At 40.7% G+C, this 19,505-nt stretch overlaps 1 protein-coding gene across 4 annotated transcripts in view; it reads right to left on the bottom strand.

Moving 5' to 3' along the window:
• SNX9 (sorting nexin 9) overlaps positions 1–19,505 on the bottom strand; it is a 91,415-nt gene that overhangs the window by 6,804 nt on the left and 65,106 nt on the right. For all 4 annotated transcript variants that reach the window (XM_027082518.1, XM_027082528.1, XM_027082538.1 and 1 more), the window contains 8 exons: positions 18,380–18,505; positions 18,149–18,266; positions 12,141–12,271; positions 8,599–8,702; positions 7,045–7,148; positions 4,462–4,539; positions 1,514–1,590; positions 300–389 (listed from right to left, as the gene is read on the bottom strand). In XM_027082518.1, the coding sequence (XP_026938319.1) occupies positions 300–389; positions 1,514–1,590; positions 4,462–4,539; positions 7,045–7,148; positions 8,599–8,702; positions 12,141–12,271; positions 18,149–18,266; positions 18,380–18,505 (828 nt within the window). The remainder of the gene's footprint in view (positions 1–299; positions 390–1,513; positions 1,591–4,461; positions 4,540–7,044; positions 7,149–8,598; positions 8,703–12,140; positions 12,272–18,148; positions 18,267–18,379; positions 18,506–19,505) is intronic.

The following is a 19,505-nucleotide window of genomic DNA, read 5'->3' on the forward strand; positions in this document are numbered from 1 at the left end:
TACCAAACACCACGATGATTATGCTGGATACCTGACCCAAGTATATCCATAAAGGAATATTTATCATACTTAGGTTCTCTCAAAATAATCTTTTTACGGAATAAAAGAAACTAAAAAACTATCCATGTATCTAAACATGTTAGGACCTCACTATTTATAAACACTCCAAGCCGTTCCAGCTGGTTCAGAGACCAGCTCCTGACTGGGGGGCACTGAAGGGTCAGCCTCAGGCAGGTGGCAGTGCGCCTGGGTTCTGATTCACCCGGGATGTCATCTGTGAACTTCTATGATCAAGTTACCTTGTGAGCGCCAATGATGTCAGGGAAGCAGCCAAGGAAACCTTTATATTCATGATTACATTCCATCAGGAAATGGAGATCTTTCTTTGGCTGTAACAAGACACAGACTGGTTATTATTGGCGGAGGAATTCAGACAATCAAGGAAGAGAAAACTGTTATATCTGAGGACTGTATCAGCCAAATCCACCAGGCACTACATTAAGTTACTGAGTGTCAAGCATTCAGCCTAGTTTTCCTATAAGAAAATAATCCCCAAGAACTATACTCTCATCATAGGTTGTGAAGAAAATGATAAAACAGAAAATTTTTAGGTTGGTTGGTAAAATTAGCTATTTTGAGGTGGCCCAAAATACAACACTGTGAGACAAAAAAAAAACCTGGTTAATACTGTACGTTTACATATAAGCAAATAAGACCTTATATAGTTTAATGTTTAAATTTTAGCAGAGAATAAAAATAATTATTAAAAATGTGGTAACCATTAAAAGTGGCAACTTTAAATTTTTCTATTTTTCTAGATTTAATTTTTAATAGTTATGGTATGCACAATTCTAAAAATATATCTTTTTTTTTTTTTACAAGTATCAGGAGAGTAGTTAATGACCACATGAATGTACGTGCATACAAACATATATTTCAAGTCATCATCTGAAAAAAAGGTTTTTAAATTTAGGGATTTGAAACAACTTGGATGGTTATTCCCCTTAAGGAAACTTATTATCTGTTATCGATGAACATAATTGAAATCAGGCTATTAAAAGCTCCAATGAAAGCCATGTGTCTATAAGAAAAACCTGCTCCATACCGGGAACCGCACCAGGGGCTTTCTCTTTATTAGCTGTTGGATCCTGAGATCCTTTCCAGGTAGGTGCTACCATCGCCATTTACCAGACCAGGAAACCAAGGCTCAGACAGGCTGAGCAAGAGTCCGAACAGGGACTTGAGCAAAGCTTTCCTGTATGTTTTAATCCCCTCATGGCTGAGAATGGATTCAAACCATCAACACTGGAAGGTATTTAGATTTCATGATGATGAATTTATCCATCACTTTAGCTTGGCCTAAGAAATACTATTACCCAATGTAATTAACAAAGATACACAGGGATAGAAGAGAATAGCCATTTGGAAACTTTGCCTTAAAACAGGTTTTAAATTAAATATGTGGATGAGGTAGCATAAAGTCTTAATTGGAATTGTGGGGTTATATCAATACCTGTTCTGCCACAAGACTGGCAATTTCTTCGTAAGTCTTTCCTGCTTCTGTTATTGCGTCATTGAGATCTGTTTCACCTGAAAATCATTACAGTTATATGAGTGGTTATAACTTATATTTCCTTTTCATTTATTTTAAAAATTTATTATGGAAAACTTCAAACTTTTAAAATCTACAGAATAGTATAACGAGCCCCCATTTACCCATCACCCGACGTCCCAATTAACGGCTCACGGTCAAGCTTTTAGTCTCCTCCCTACCTCTCCCTTTCACTGGTCATTTAACACTTCATCCATACATTTTACCTAAAAGATAAGGACTCTTTAAAAAATAAGGACAGGCCTTCCCTGGTGGCGCAGTGGTTGAGCATCCGCCTGCCGACGCAGGGGACGTGGCTTCGTGCCCGGTCCGGGAAGATCCCACATGCCGCGGAGCGGCTGGGCCCGTGAGCCATGGCCGCTGAGCCTGCACGTCCGGAGCCTGTGCTCCGCAACGGGGAGAGGCCACAACAGTGAGAGGCCCGCGTACCACAAAAAAATAAAAAAAAATAAGGACGATACCAACCTCACACCTAAGAAAAGAAAATTGTTCCTGGTATAAGCTGTCCAGCCAGCGTGTAGCTGCTTGGCATCTCCAATCAAGTTGGCTGTGTGAATCAATATGCAAAGACAGCCCACATGGCATAGAGCTGATGTGTTTCCTACATAAGTTCTTTCTCCTCCATCCTTTTTTCTTGCAAATTTCTTTTTGGGAGGTGTATAAGCCAGGTCGTGTACCTTGGTACCACAGTCTGGGTTTTGCTGACTGAGTCTCGGTGGTCAGCAATCCTCTGCTCCCTGTATTGCCTAGCTCTTTTATTTTGGTACAGGTCTGCAAACTGGTGCTATTCTACTTCTATCACTCCTTCTTTATTAGTTGAAATACTTCTACAGAGAGAAACTTCCCTTTATCAACTTTTTGGTTACCTTCAGGTATAGCAATAGGAAGAGCAGGTTAAATGCTTTTTCCTCTCTACAGTTTTCAGAATAGTAAGTTGATTCTCTCCTATCCTCCAAATGTAACTGAGATTAGCGTTTTAAAAAAGTATCATTGCAAAGTCTGAATTTAAACATATTTGATATGCTACATTCCACAGCAGTTATTATTTTCACTAATGCTCACATTTTCTCTTCATTGGACAGCCGAAGGCTCTTCAAACTGACATCTGAGTTCTTCTGCTAGGAGCTCTCGTTTATTTCAGGGGAACATAATGTTTAGAAACTGCCATGTGGGTGGTGCTAGGGGTGCTTCTTGTTACTGGATTGGATAATTGTTTCTAAGCCTTTCCAGTGAACACAGCCAAGCGTGTATCTGTTAATCCCAAAGTCCTAATTTATCCCCTCACCTCTCCCCTTTGGTAACCTTAAGTTTGATTTCTATGTGTGTGAGTCTGTTTCTGTTTTGTGAATAAGTTCGTTTGTATTGCTTTTTTAGATTCCACATATAAGTGATATCATATGATGTTTGTCTTTGTCTGTCTGACTTACTTAGTATGATAATCTCTAGGCCCATCCATGTTGCTGCAAATGGCATTATTTCATTCTTTTTTATGGCTGAGTAATATTCCATTGTATATATGTACCACATCTTCTTTATCCATTCGTCTGTCGATGGACACTTAGGTTGTTTCCATGACCTGGCTATTGTAAACAGTGCTGCTATGAACACTGCTGCTATGAACATTGGGGTACATGTATCTTTTTGAACTAGAATTTTCGTCTTTTCTGGATATATGCCCAGGAGTGGGATTGCTGGATCATATGGTAACTCTATTTTTAGTTTTTTAAGGAACCTCCATACTGTTCTCCATAGTGGCTGCACCAATTTACATTCCCACCAACAGTGTAGGTTCCCTTTTCTCCACACCCTCTCCAGCATTTATTACTTGTAGACTTTTTGATGATGGCCATTCTGACTGGTGTGAAGTGATACCTCATTGTAGTTTTGATTTGCAGTTCTCTAATTAGTGATGTTGAACATCTTTTCATGTGCCTGTTGGCCACAAGATATGCTTATCTTTCCAGGCCTGGGGTTCCTCATCTCGAAAATGAGGGACCAGGCTAACGAATCCTCTAAACTCCCACCCAGACTAAAAGTTCTGATTATAAGACACAGTTCAGCCAGGCCAACAAGAAATATTCATATATGGGAGCCCCAGATCTTACATTTTGGTTAGAGGCTAATTTCTTCTTCCTGAAAATACTCAGACACTGACCTCCAAAGACATGCCTTCTCTGGGTATCAGGATAAACACTACGGTGAAAATACTAAGTCTATCATTTCTGTAAGTGATAGGATGCCCTCAAATTGAATAGGTGTCACTCACCTGGCAAATACTTTTACTTCCTATCTGCTCCACAGGCCAAATTAAGAAAACATAAACCAAAATATAAAAGAAAACAGCTAACTTCTTCTTATAAGTGTTGCCAATGGAAATGCACAATGAACTCAAACTACCACAAGTAAGACATACGATATGGGATAAGTTGAAAGCAATTATGAGTTATGGAGAGACATAAAGCAACATGAACTTGCTACTCAGTAAAAATTTTTCCTCCAAATACCTTGATAAGATCTGGCTTTTGACAGTCAGACTTGACTTCAGAGTTTGGCAGAGAGACGGAGCAAGGGCAGAGTGTCACATACCATAGTGGCCTGTTTTACTAAAACACAGGAGCTATCTGAGCCCAAGAAAGGCAAAGAAGCTAGTAAGAAAAAACAAATTATCACAACCCACCGCTTTTCTCAAAAGTAGTAAGGTGAGGTTGCAAAAGTCCTCAGTGGAGCAGATGAAACTTCATTGACGAGGGAGCTTAACTGCAGTTACTGTTGGTTTACAAGAGCCTGAGGAGGCCAGTCTGTGCGGACAAGACACTCAAGGCCCAAAGAATAAATAAATAAAGATGTACCTTGATAACCACTAGAGCTGAAGACTGTTGCTAAACTCTGTAAGGCCTTGCCTATCTTCTGATATTCCTTGGGTAATGCTGAAAGAGAAAAAGGAATAAATCATTAACTAGTCCTCTGAGCAAAATGAAATGGACCCAATTATTTTCTAAAAGTACTATTACAATAAAAGAAATTTGAAACGATTCAAAATAGTCTATATTCTTAATAAAATATTGATGTAAAATGATTGTTTTTAAAAATTAATGATTGTTTCTTCAATTAATGTTTTTAGTTTTAAATTAATCAATTGTTCAATTAATGGCGGACACTATTATTATGAACACCACCACCACCCACATTCTCATTCACTGAATGAACTCAAAGTGCACCAGGAGCTCACTTAGAAGATGACGTCTAGGTTAGAGTCCTTTCACGTATACCACCCCAACTTGATCGTCACAACAACCTCCTCTACCAACGCAGGTACACCATCTTCATTTCATGGGTTAGGAGAATAAGGGTCATATGGCTAAATGGTGCATCTGGCACTTGTGATTCCTAATCCATTGCTTTTCCCACTCTGCTATGTACGTATGAATGATTATTTGCAAAACAAAAACAAAACTGAAAGCAATGGGGTGTGCAGAAAAATGGCAGTGGCACCTCACAGGATCAGGGAGGAGGGATTTTAGTTTTCCCATCTGTATAATAATAAGATTAACTAAATCATCTCTAAGGCTCCTTCTAGTGCTAAAATTCTAGGCTTCTGGGATCACTTTGGAGAACTTCCTAGAGAAGAGTCTCGTATCTTAGGCTACCTTTTTTGCATCTGTACATAGTCCCCTGAAACACATCTGCTGCCTTTCAAAAGAAACCATTACTTTCATTTGAAGACAGTGTTATATTAATAAAGAAAAATGATTCAAATGTTTCTTTAAAAGAATCTAGGCCAGAGAAACTTGACATATAGTCTATAAGCTGTAATAATCAGGAAACACAAATTCAAACTATATTAGCTTAATTTTAGTAAATTGTTCACCCTTTTGTAACTCAGTTTTTGCCTCTATACCAGGGGTTAAGAAACACTTGTCACGTGCTTCACCATGTGTGTGCTAGAGTTCTTCTTCACCAGAGTGTGTGCTACATTTCTCACTTCACAGATTAGGAATTTTAAAAAATTCTTTTGTGAGAAAAAAGAAATTATGCCTGAATCAAATTCTAAACAAAATACTTCAACCCCCTTTCCCCGCAAAAGAGAGCAGCCTAGAGTTACTCCTATTTCATAAATTTGGCCCATGGATTTTACAGGACATGGAGCTGACCAGATGTTAGACATAAGGGATTTGATTCTTTAAAAGAAGCCATAATCCCAGATTTTTTGTGATCTCCTTAAAAAATCTTATTGTAATATTTGCACTCACTTAAATTTTTCTTAAAAACAGGGAAACACATTGTAAAGCAATTATACTCCAATAAAGATGTTAAAAAAAAAAAGGGAAACAGCTGAGTTTACAGTTAAAATTATTTTAAAAATTAAATTACTTCATTTACATTTTAGAGAAGTGTCACTCCCCTTTTTGCCCATGAGTTATTCCCTGTGACCAAAGGCTTGAAACGGATTTTGTTTTCTGCTGTTGCATTTGTCTACGTTATGTTTTCAGGCTCAGTTCTATTTTTAGTACTTCTTTGCCTTGGGAAAGGAGCAACTGTTATTACTCCTGGTGTCTGCCCCTCAAGCATGAACAGCTGGTACACGACAAATGGTTCTGTTGATATAAAATGTCATGTGAATGGTGGAGGGCCATTCAGTGTAAGGCCTGGCTTTATCCTCCAAAGGGCCAGATAGGAAATATTTTAGGCTTTGCCAGGTGGCAGGTTTCTGTTGAAAGTACTCAACTCAGCCACCCTCAACATGACAGTAGCCAAGGCCTGATCCCCACAGCTGGACACCTGACTGTGTGTGCTTCTCTCCCGGCCTATCTGACGCCAGGGCGGCGTGGGTTTGGGGAATACAGGAAACCAGTTCAGCAGAATGACGGTCTGCAAACAAAGGGAAGGGAGGGAGGACAGGAAGCTCTTGAGGATGTGGAACAGCAGGCAGAAAGCAAGGGTGACAGCGCCACTTTCTTCTCAGCAGTGTGCGAGCCTGACCCATGCACGCACTTTCTGCTATCACCTACCGCTGGTTTTGCCTAAAAATTAGAGCTTTAGTCGAATATACAGCTTACCAACACTCATCCATCTTACCAAACGGATGAGTATTAAAAACTAAAATCACGAGATTAAAAATAACCACGGGCACTTTCTAAACATGCAGAAAAGATTAATCTTCCACAGACGACAAACCCCAAATAACTGGAAATATTTAAGTGAACATGGTATTTTCCACAGGAGCTCTTGAACTGGCTTTGCTTGAGCCAGTTTTCTGTCGTTTAACGAGGGCTGAGAAGTGAGGTTCCTCCAAGAGCTGTGGGTATGACGTGACTTTGGCTCACTAAGCGCATTTCTGTTTGAGGTGGTCAGCTTCCCCAGGGTGACAAAGGCCGTGGCGGAGGCCGCACCCCCACCTACAGAAGCCAGCCGCGGCCCAGGGTGGCACTTACGTCCCGTGCACCGCTTCCAGTGCTCCTGCCCCACGGTTAGCAGCTCCTTCACGCCATCATCCATGGCTTTGGTGAATTTTCCGACAGCATCACACTTCTGTTCTCTGTGGGGCAAAAACATGAGGAGGTGGGTCCTTGACTTCACTATCAAACATCCAAACAGTATGAGGCGTAAGGAGAAAAGTTCACGTGGTCGGGGGAGTTCACCCCAAACGTGACCTCGGGTCACGGGTACTTGTTTCTTGCTTTATAACAACTGCACTTTAACTAAATCAGTCTTAAAAACAGGCTGGGGCTGCCCTGGTGGCGCAGTGGCTGAGAGTCCGCCTGCCGATGCAGGGGACACGGGTTCGTGCCCCGGTCTGGGAAGATCCCACATGCCGCAGAGCGGCTGGGCCCGTGAGCCATGGCCGCTGAGCCTGCGCGTCCGGAGCCTGTGCTCTGCAATGGGAGAGGCCACGGCAGTGAGAGGCCCGCGAACCGCAAAAAAACAAACAAACAAAAAAACAGGCTGGATTTGGTTTTTAATGAACTACTTCAAAATCTGCCATTTATATTTTAACTCTGCTTCCTTCCCCCTTCAATTCCTTGTGAATTTTAACTAAAATTATTCTAAAGTAAATAAAATCTTCATTTCTTGAATATCTTTCTTAGTGAAATTCAATCACTGCAGGTACCACTGAATCTATAAAAACATAGTACAGGTTGCTAATGGTAGTTGTTCATTCATTCCAACAAGTACTTTAATGAGTCAGAGAAAATACCCCAGACGCATAGCATCTAAGTGATACTGAACACACCAGGTACTTAAGGATGTAAAAAGTTTTCACCAACTTGAAAAAATCATCACAATATACTTTTAAATGAAAAAAGCAGATTATAAAAGAGAATGCATAGTGTGAGGTCACTTTCGTTTAAACAAACAATTTTTCCTTCAGATACAAATGAACAGAGGAAGGTTTGGAAGACCACAGACCTAGGTCAACATATTAGCATTGATTTTTCTCTCTGGGTAGTTATAAGACTATCTATATATTTGGTAACACATAAGCAATGATTTTACATTAAGAAAAAAGCTTCTTAAAATTAAAAAAAAAAAAGCCTAAGATTTCTTTTTAGTCTTTACGCAGCAAAGGAACTACTCCAGATTTTCAACCAAGCCTACATTAAAAAGAAGATGACAAGATTAAAAACAGGATAGGAAAAAAACAGAAAAATCAGGTTTGGGATTGCCCCCTTCAAGGCGATGTTCAGAGAGATTTCTGTCTCGTGGACCATTCTGTGGGTGCCACCCTGTCTCATCATACTTTATTGGAAATAACTCCTAACCACAATGTCAACTATGAAATCACTGACTTCAAGGTAAAAGGGAAGCAGACTTTAACTGATGTTATGGTTAGAGAGACAGTGTTTCATGAACAAACGATGCTCTCCTCTCATCTGACTACAAGCCCCACTCATTTTACACACTCTAGTCTGACGACTGGCCGAGACCTGTAAGCAAAGGAGGCGGACTCAGTTTGGGGAGAAGGGAAGTTTGGCAGCATCTCTTACATTTCTACTAAGTCCAGGTCAGGTGCTTCTGGCTCCATGGTGGAAAATATCATAACTCCCACCAGCTCATCTTTCTCAGCCTTCCTTTTCCCGGTTTTCCATTCCTGTAAATAGGAACATTATAATGTTAAAGTGGAGAGCAGAGCCACACTGGTCTTTCAAACTTCCCTCCTAGAATCGGCTCACTGTCATCTTTATCCTTCTAACTTTCAGGAAGCAGCGCCCACACCACCTCCCTCTGCAAACGTGCCAGGCACCTATACATCTCCAACGTCATCTCATACGTAAACAGTGTCACTGCACAGAACGGTCCTTATGAACCCAAGTCCTTCCAGAGTGAGGTGACCCAGCACCTTTCCTTTCCCAAGGCCCACCCATATAAACACATCCACGAATGCGACGAAGTGCCTCAAGTTTTTAGGTTGTTTTTAAAAAAAGATTAAAGCTTTTCTATAATATAAGATAGGAACCAATATTATAAACTATTAAAAAATTATTGCAAGTTATACACACACACTAAAGTACCCAAAGCAGAAATACGCACTGCAACGAATTCTCACAAAGTGAATTCCTGTGTAACTACCACCAAAGCCAAGAAAGAGAAAAGAGCTAGCATCTCCGAAGCCCCTGTCCTGTCCCTTCCCAATCACTACCCCTTCCGTCCCCTACGAGGGTGACCACGATCCACTCCTTTCTGGTTATCATTTCCTCACTTTATAGAGTTTCACCATCTGAGCCCCTACACCATGGTTTTGCTAGTTTTATTAACTAGCTAAGACGCTACCCTAAGCATTCTTTCGTGTCTGGCCTCTTTTGCTCAGCCTACGCTGAGATGCTACGTTCACACTGTTGTTACACTGCAGTTCATTCATTTCACTGCTGTATAATATTCCATTGAATGACTGTTCCCCAATTTATTTACCCCATTCTACTACTGGTAGCCACCCCCACTCCTGGCCAAGTTACGGATGAAGCTGCTGTGTACGTGTCTCCTGGTGCATGTGTCCATGCGTTTCTGTAGGCATTTACCCAGGAGTGGAAAGTTGTTCAAGTTTAAATAGATAATGCCAATCTGTTTTCCAAGCTTGTCTCATCAGCTTTCACACCCACCGGCAGTGTGCGTGAGTCCCAGAAACTCCTCATCTCACCAAGAAGACAATTGGTACAGTCAGTCTTTCTAATTTTAGCCTTCTGGCAAGTGTATTCACTGTGGTTTTAATTTGCATTTCTTATTACTCATGAGATAGGTACTTTTCTATACATTTATTGGTGATTCAGATTCTTTTGTGAGGTACGTTACCAAATCCCCTATTTTTCTACTGGTGTACCTTTCTTATCAGTTTGTATGGGTTTGCCCATCTTCTAAAATCCAGCCCTTTGCTCGTTATACGTGTTCATATCTTTGACTTGTTTTTCTTTTTTAATGACTTACTGTGATAAACAGAAGTTCCTGATTTTAATGTAGTCTAATTTGTCAGTCTCTTCTTGTACCGTTAGTCAGTTTTGTGCCTTATTTCAGAAATCCTTCCCTACACTAGGGGTATGAAGATTTTCTCCTACGTTACCTTCTAGAAGCTCGATTGTGTTGTCTTTCACATTTAGACTTGTGAACCATCTGGAATTAATTTTTTTTTAACTTAATTCAATGGAAACTTTCCAGAAAAAAAAGTAGAAAGAAAAGTACGTTAATAAACCCCTATAGATTCAGCTTCAAAAATTATCAACTTTTTACCAATCTTGTTTTATCTAGTCTTCCCCATCCTACTTTTTTTTCTTGTTTATTTTAATGGAAATCTCAGATATAATATCATTTTACCTGTAAATACTTCATTATATGTCTTTAACAGATAAGGCCATGTTTTAAAAACATAACCACAATATCAAACCTAACAAAATCAACAGACTGTTGTGAGGCAGTGACCACATTTCATTCTTCCCAGTGATGCCATCCAACTGACTGAGCACCACTGACTCAATAGGCTGAGCAAAAGAGGCCAGACACGAAAGAATGCTTAGGGTAGCGTCTTAGCTAGTTAATAAAACTAGCAAAACCATGGTGTAGGGGCTCAGATGGTGAAACTCTATAAAGTGAGGAAATGATAACCAGAAAGGAGTGGATCGTGGTCACCCTTGTAGGGGACGGAAGGGGTAGTGATTGGGAAGGGTCAGGACAGGGGCTTCGGAGATGCTAGCTCTTTTCTCTTCCCCCATTGCACTCAGCACCATCTTTGTCATAAATCAAGTGTCCATTCTATTCGGTTCTATTGGCCTGCTTTTAAAATTATGTTAGCTTGATAATGAGTCTTAATATCCAAAAAAGTCCTCTTCCCACGTCATCATTTTTTAAGAGTATCTTGGCTATTCTTGGAGCTTTAATTTTCTATATATGACATCTTTTCAGTTCTTCAATTCACGAAACACAGTATTGGAACGCTTATTTAGGTCTTCTTTTATTTCTCTCAACAGTGTTTCATAGTTTTTTATGTAGATCTACATTTTCCTGTAGATTCTTTGGGATTTTCTATGTCCAACCATCTATGTGAGCTACCGTTGCCCAGAGAATCACAAGTTTTCATAACTTTCTAGTTTTATACTGTCATTTAGCAGATGAGGAAATTGTGGCCCAAAGACATTAAATGCTTTGGTCAAGGTCACAGAGGTAGTTGGAAGCAAACCCAAGACTAAAACTGAGTGCCCTGGCCCCAAGTTCTTTCTTTCTTCTCTTATATCAAAAACACCAAAAAAGGTCTAGATTTATTATTTTTAATAATAATATTCTGCATAAAACACAACCTTTAGAAGTGCTTCCTAAATAGAATCCTTGACAAATCATTCGAACAAGCCCTTGTTAAAGAGCTATGGGTAAGCAGTAAGGCACCAACTTGGACAGCGTTCCCCGTAGTTCTTGTAACTCTATTACTTTTTCACATGTATCATTCACCACGAAATGCAAAAAGACTACAAATGTTTAAGTGGAATGATCTCTAACCTATAAATTACACCAGGCATGACCAAACAAATGATCACATACAGTGGAAGCCTAAGGGGACACACGGCTATTTCCAAAGCAGATAACATCAGTGAGGTGACAAGCAGCCCATTTCTTGCCGATTTGCAAAAAAGAACAGATAACTACTGGCAGAATGACTGCCCATGGGGCCGGGGCAGGGGCAGAGGCAGACTTGGACTGGAAAAACAACGTGGCTCTGAGAAAGCTGGTTCAATTCCGAATCTACCTTTCCCTTCATTACACTATTTACACCGTAAGGTCAAAATGTGATCATAGGAAATCATTCACACTATTTCCCTGACTTCACGCTGATAATATGCTACACAGTTTGGGGTCTATCCTATTTTTAAAAGCATCTAGGAAAAAGTCCCTTATTCTATCATATCCTTCAGCCCTACCTTCCCTGGGCTGACTTCCTATTATTTAGAAACAACCAACTAACCAACACAACTTAACTCCTTTTAGACAAAAAATTGGTGTGAATGTGATAATTCTCAACATCCTCTAAGATGATCACAACAAAATGTCCTACCTTTTCATCTCGGAAATTTAGAAATTGCTGGAAAACCTCACTTTCTGAGATTACTGGGTGACGACACATCCTGGTCATCCAGGCCTGAAGTCTCTCCATGCGCATCTTGATGAACTCTTCTTCAAAGCGACCTGCAAGAGACGTGCCGAGAGTGATGTGCAGCTCTGTCAAAGACGAATCGCTGTTACCCCAACTGAAAGACTGTTTATGTAGCTACTGGCCACTTGTAGAGAGTTATTCAGTAAAAGATAAATCATGGTAATTTTTCACTAAGCTAAAAACACACAACACAGTGGATGCTCAAAGGCCCACAGGAAAGGTAACCAACAAATTTGAAAGAAAATTTTATCTCAATATGAAAACGTTTCTTTCTTATAAACTAACAAGCCAGTGCCTATGTGGCCACATGAAGCCTTATAGGCAAAAAAGGGGTGATAAAAATGGAAATTAATAAGCAATTCTTACAAAGTACGTGAAATTTCTACATTTATAAAAATGTGTCTAAATGCAACATAATCTCAGATATACAAATTTAAATTTAATATTTCTGAAAAGTAACTCAGAACTGTAGGGTTTTTTTCCCTGTTTTGTTTTTTAAACTACTTAAATGAAAAACAGAAAAAGCAATTTTTCCATGAATGCAAAAACGAAAGTGATCCCAGAACTTAATGACCATCGTAAAAACAGAGCCTAATGGGTGATATTTCTGTTCTAAAAGTGGAAAATCGGCTTAACAAACCTGACATACCAAACATCAAGAGAACAATGAGAATTTTTATAAGCCTAACAAACAAAATCACTATCAGTTAAAAGGCTTCTGAAGGTGGAAATTCTGGCTACAGCTGAGTGCAGAGCAGGGGCAAGACAGGTTCCACCCACTTTCATGAATTTGATCAAATACTGGACCTACTCAAGGGTGGAGAGAAAAGGCAACTTTCAAAGAGGAGTATATTCGCTACCAAATGTAAAATAGCTAACTAGTGGAAAGCAGCCACACAGCACAGGGAGATCAGCTCGGTGCTTTGTGACCACCTAGAGGGGTGGGATAGGGAGGGTGGGAGGGAGACGCAAGAGGGAGGAGATATGGGGATATATGTATATGTATAGCTGATTCACTTTGTTATGCAGCAGAAACTAACACACCCTTGTAAAGCAATTATACTCCAATAAATATGTTGAAGAAAAAAAAAGGAGTATATTATTAAATGAGGCGTTTACTACACTCCTTCCTAAGAGCACCAGGTGCTCTCAGCACACGTTTTCTAAACTAGATCTAGGAAGTGGAATGTGGAATCAATCCGTCCTCCTCCCCTTAAGGGCTGTCCAATGGTTAATGAATTAAAAGAACGACTAAATGAAAGCAAATCCCACACACACTCCCCTGCCCCCCCCAAAAAAAGGAAAAAAAAAACCCTAGAGATCCCAGATTACTGGACAGAGTGGAACCCAGGAGCAGCTTCAACAACCCAAATTAGTCTGTTACAGAGTCATCACAAGCATGCCTTGCTTTTAAACAAAATAATAATTTTTTTAAAACAAAAACTAATTTAGCTAATTGCTAAACCTAGTCCCCAGAAGCAACTATAAAGCTGGACAAAATCCACAAATATAAGGGCTCTGGAAATCAATCAAAGGCAAACAGCCACGTGAGAAGTGTTTACGCTCCCAAACCGCTGAACTTCAGGCCAGCACAGTGGGAATCTGTGGCGTTCTGGCCTGGGGCTGCACCCCTCTCCCTCTATTCCATTCTATTCCATTTACAGGAGAACCTTCCCCATGAAATTCTTACATATTAATCTAAGAAAACACGTGCAGAATCTGTACGCTGAAGACTACAAGGCCCTATAGGAAAATCAGATACGATATATGTATGTTCCTGGGTTAGAAAACTGCACATTGTTTTCAGTTCTCCCAAGATTGGTCTATAGAATCAATGCAACTCCAGTAAAAATCCCAGCATGATTATTAATAGATATCTGACTAGAAATAATCATGCTGACTCTTCAATTTACACGGAAAGGCAAAAGAAAAAGAACAGCCAAAAACGATTTTGAAATAGAACCAAGTTGGAGGATTTACACTACCTGATTTCAAGACTTACTGTACTATAAAGCTACACTAATCAAGACCGTGTGGTACTGGCAAAAGGACGGACACATGTATCAATGGAACAGAGTCCAGAAATAAACCCACACAAATGTGTTCAACTGATTTTTTAACAAAATGCAAAGTAAACTCAATAAAGAAAGGATACGCTCTTCAACAGATAGTGCAAGAACCACTAGACAACCAGACGTATTATAACATATACCTCTACCACCTCACATCTTATACAAACCTTGACTCAAAATGTATCATAGACCTAAAACTACAAACCTTTTAGAAGCAAGTATCAGTGTAAACTTGGGTTAGGCAAAGAGGTCTTAACGTGATACTTAAAGCACAGTCCATAAAAGAAACAATGGACACACTGGACTTCATTAAAATTAAAAGGTGTTGTTATGCAAAAGACACTGTTAAAAGAAAAGCCACACCTGGGACAAATTATTCACAAATCACATTATTTGTGAGAGGACATGTTTCCAGAATATATAAAGAATCTTGTTTCAAAATTCGATGATAAGAAAACAACCTAATAAAAAAATGGGCAAAAGATTTGAAAAGATACTTTACCAGAGAAAATTTATGGAAAAGAAATAAGCAAATGAAAAGACGCTCTACACCACCAGTCATTAGGGAAATGCAAATTGAGACCATGAGGAGACAACACCGCTAACATCAGACTATTATACTTACTAAAATAAAGAAAAACAGACACTATCAAAAGTGCAAGTAAGGATGTGGAGCCCCTGACAATCCCATCCATTGCTGGTAGGGATCCCAAAGTGGCACAGCCGCTCAGGAAAACAGCCTGGCAATTTCTTAAACATTCAATAGTTTACACCTACCATATGACCCAGTCATTCCACTCCTAGGAATTTATCCAAGAGAAATGAAAACTTATATTTATACAAAAACTTGTATGTAAATGTTTATAGCAGACTTATAAATGGCCAAAACTAGAAACCCAAACATCCTGCAAAGAGTGAGTAGATAAGCAGACTATGGTAGAGCCAATACAGTGAAATACTACTCAGCAATGAAAAGAAACAAACTATTGATACTCACAACGAGAGATGAATCTCAAAGGCATTATGCTAAGTGAAAGAAGCCAGACTCAAAAGACCCAAAAGCCCGACGACACACACACTATACGCTTCCATTTATAAGGATATTCTAGACAAGGCAAAATTATAGGGACAAAGAGCTGATCAGTGTTGCCGTGGGTTAGGACTAGGGGGAGAGGCTGAATATAAAGGAACAGCACAAGGAAATTTGGGGGAGATGATGGAACTTTCTGTACCTTGAATGTAGTGATAGGCCTGTGGTGGTACCTGTTAAAACTCTTAGAACTGTACACCAAAAGGAGTGAACTTACTATACATAAGTAACAAAAAAACACAGCCTCGATTTTCCCTAAGAAACTGCAAGTACAAATAAGTACAAGTTTCCTTTAATGAGAAGAGTATTATAAATCCACATAAATCAAAAACTCCTGGGCTTCCCTGGTGGCGTAGTGGTTGAGAGTCCTCCTGCCGATGCAGGGGACACGGGTTCGTGCCCCTGTCCGGGAAGATCCCGCATGCCGCGGAGCGGCTGGGCCCGTGAGCCATGGCCGCTGAGCCTGCGCGTCCGGAGCCTGTGCTCTGCAAAGGGAGAGGCCACGACAGTGAGAGGCCCACGTACCGCAAAAAAAAAAAACCTCCTAAAAAGTGGCCATTGGACAGTTTCATGGGTCTAGACCCTCCTGTATACTAAAACACTTCAAATTCTACACTTACTGGGGGTAGAGATTAAGCACTACAGAAGCGTAAGCTGTGCAGAAGATGGCCCACCTCATGGACAGAAAAGACCCTGTAAGTCAGCACGGACCTAAGGGCTATACTGAATTCCCCATTATGAGCAAGTAAATTATACCAAGAGTTTATAACCTACTCATTGGTTGGAATTAATTAATTACTGACTCTTATTCCTCCTGAAGTTTTTTCTGACACAGCTGGTTTATTTACAAACTGTGACTTCAGATGTTACCTTGTGCTTGTTAGGAATTTCCTATCAGGTTCCAGAGAATTAAAAAAAGGGAGAGGAGGGGATTTTTCCCTGGTGGTGCAGTGGTTAAGAATCCACCTGCCAGTGCAGGGGACACGGGTTTGAGCCCTGGTCTGGGAAGATGCCACAGAGCAACTAAGCCCGCGAGCCACAACTAAAGCCTGTGCGCCTAGAGCCCGTGCTCCGCAACAAGAGAAGCCACCGCAATGAGAAGCCCGCGCACCACAAGGAAGAGCAGCCCCCGCTCGCCGCAACTAGAGAAAGTCCGCACGCTGCAACGAAGACCCAACGCAGCCAAAAAAAAAAAAATACATAAAACTAAATAAAAAAGGGAGCAGAGGGATTTCCATCTCCCCATTTTCTAGGACCCTTACTTAGGTTTTCACTAAGTATGGGAATATATCAGTTTGGCAGCCCGAAATAAAAGCAGATTCATTCATTATTATTCCACAAAGAACAAAATCTATAAACAAATAAAAATCTTAGCTGTAAGCTTTTCATGGATGGATTATCAAGTCCACAGAAATGTCATGACATCATCTATTTGGCATTCCTTTTTCTTTTCTCCAGGATTTAAATGAGACAGGAACCTATACAATAATGATCCTGTGGGCATCTCAGGCAGGAGGCAAACAAGAGAAGGGGGAAATAAAGTGGCTCCTGGGCTTTTCAGTTTCCTCGGCACACGTCCCAGTCAGTGAATCAAAGCTCAACTTTCTTCAGACTGAGGAGCTGCTGCTTCCTTGCTTTTCTATGACATCCTCCTGGCTTCAGACCTGACCTTTTTTTAAAAAAAATACAAACCTTACTGTGGGAGAACTGTGACTCTATGATGCTTTCAGATAGATAGTCCTGGGTTATCTGATTCCGAATAAACAATGTATTAAAACCTAAAAAACAGGAGAAACCTCCACGACTCTAAGACAGCTCATCAACCCATTTATTTAAACACCACGGGGAACATATTATGCTAATCAAGTTGATAAAGGAGAGCTTAAAATTCAGGAGACAGTCTGAAATTTGAAAATGTGGAGAAAGGCAGAACTTAAGTTTTCGTGGAAAGAAATCTAAATTTTTAAAAAGAAAGCTGTGACTTAACAATAAGGATGACAGAAAGGAGGGACAGTGAGCATCTGCACAGAAGCAGGGGTGGGGGTGACACACGAGTGGCAGGAGGCAGCCATCTACGCCAACCAGGCCACCCCGACAGGGCCGCCACTCAGCTCCCAGCTCCAAGAGGGACTGCCTGGGAGTCACCCCACCTGAGGGCGAGGATGTGTCTGCCAACCTGGCAACGTAGTCCCCACTCTCCGTTCTGCTACGACACTTTGAAAGTTTTGAAAAGTTTTCTCCACAAAATCAAAATCCAAACAAGTTCTTTAAAAACAAAGTTCCCAGGGCTTCCCTGGTGGCGCAGTGGTTGAGAGTCTGCCTGCCGATGCAGGGGACGTGGGTTCGTGCCCCGGTCCGGGAAGATTCCACATGCCGCGGAGCGGCTGGGCCCGTGAGCTGTGGCCGCTGAGCCTGCGCATCCGGAGCCTGTGCTCCACAATGGGAGAGGCCACAACAGTGAGAGGCCCGCGTACAGCAAAAAAACAAACAAACAAAAAAAGATACATATGTATACAGGAACTCTAACAGAAAATTTTATGACATATTCTTGTTAGGTGTTCAGGTAACTTCCAAATACATGTACAATACATATATATATATGTATATGGCTATCTTTAGCTGCTGTTTCCAAACCCCTACATCCTGTTCCACTAGAGGATGGAAAATGCCGTTTCTGATTTACAGTAGGGTACTACTCTAACTGGAGTCTTTTTACTTGTCCTGAGTGCAGTGTCGCACACACTCACCTGTGACTTGCTTATCTGGAAGAGAAGGGATTGGAATGGCTGACCCAAACTTTACCAGCAGACGCTCATATAACCAGTCAAAGTGTTTGTACCTGTGGTTTACAGATCGATTAGTGTTCTACAAAATAAGGAAAGAGAAAAACGTTACCAATGCCAACTACAGGAAATGAAAAAAGCAAATTGTTCCTAGCGATGCAAGCATGACTCTGCTTTGATAACTTGGATACTTACAGTAGGTGTTAACTGATACTCAATGTAGCTCTTCAGACCGTACATTTTGGAGCCTTTCCTGGGATCTGCTACCACACAGTCAAATGTAGAGGTAGGATAAACCCACATCGGGCCATAATCTCCAACCTACACAGCATTGCGGGGAGAGTTAATTTTGTTACATGGAAAAATAGTAAGTATAATTGATATAAATCATCAAATGATTCTTTTTAGGACTAGAAGTCCCTAGGAGGGTCATTTTTGCTCTTCTTTGAGAAGTTATTTACATAAATGCTCTCTGTTCCTACTAAGGTTATATTTAAAGAAAACACTTAATGGGAGAAGCCCTTCTGCTCCCATGTGGGCATCGCAGGCCACAGAGAGATGCCGATCTGCCTTTCCTCTAGAGCGATGGAACACAATCTCTCTCTAGTCCAGCTGTCTTAGTTATATGTAATGACGGGCTAGTTTTTTAAAATTTCGAATCTATTGCAGACTAAGAGTTCTGTGAGATATAAAATGACACACTTGGCTGTCTCAGCCATGCCAAAGTGCCATCAAACTTCCTCTACACTTACTCTCATTTTCTGTATACCCTAATTCTTTATAGAGTTCTAATTCTTTTTAAAGGTGAAAGGAGAAAAAAGTGAGGTGAGGTATGAAAGTTCAGAGGCTACTAGGTCAGGACGGTAACTGGGGCCCAGAGAATTTTAGTAAGGGACTAAAGATCTCTGACAACAAGTTATTATGATTCTCCAAGAGGGAGCCCAGATCCAGAAAACTCTCTTAAAGCTGCAGAGCAGGAATCTTTAACAGGGGCCTCTTGGGAACCTCCCTTAGTGACTGGGACCAAGAGAGGCGACTCTGATCAACCAGGGCCCAATACCCACGGGGTCACATTTTATTAGTGGGTAGGGGACTGCACCTTAAAAGCAAAGGACCAGGTCTCTACTTTCTCTTGGTTTTCTGAAGGCTCAATGGCTCTCCTCAGCTTCCTTTTCCACACAGGAAGCCCACACAGGCAAGCCTGCCTATGGGTCCAGTTTCACCTAAAACGTGCAGGACAACTCAAACACGGGGGTCTTTTAGCTCTGTTCCAGGACTCTCCTGCTTATGACAAAGTCCCCTGTGAGAATCTGAGGGGCAG

This window comes from Aethalodelphis obliquidens, unplaced genomic scaffold, assembly GCF_003676395.1.
Source record: "Aethalodelphis obliquidens isolate GAN/ISIS:26980383/991018 unplaced genomic scaffold, ASM367639v1 scaffold3, whole genome shotgun sequence".
Classification (NCBI taxonomy): domain Eukaryota; kingdom Metazoa; phylum Chordata; class Mammalia; order Artiodactyla; family Delphinidae; genus Aethalodelphis; species Aethalodelphis obliquidens.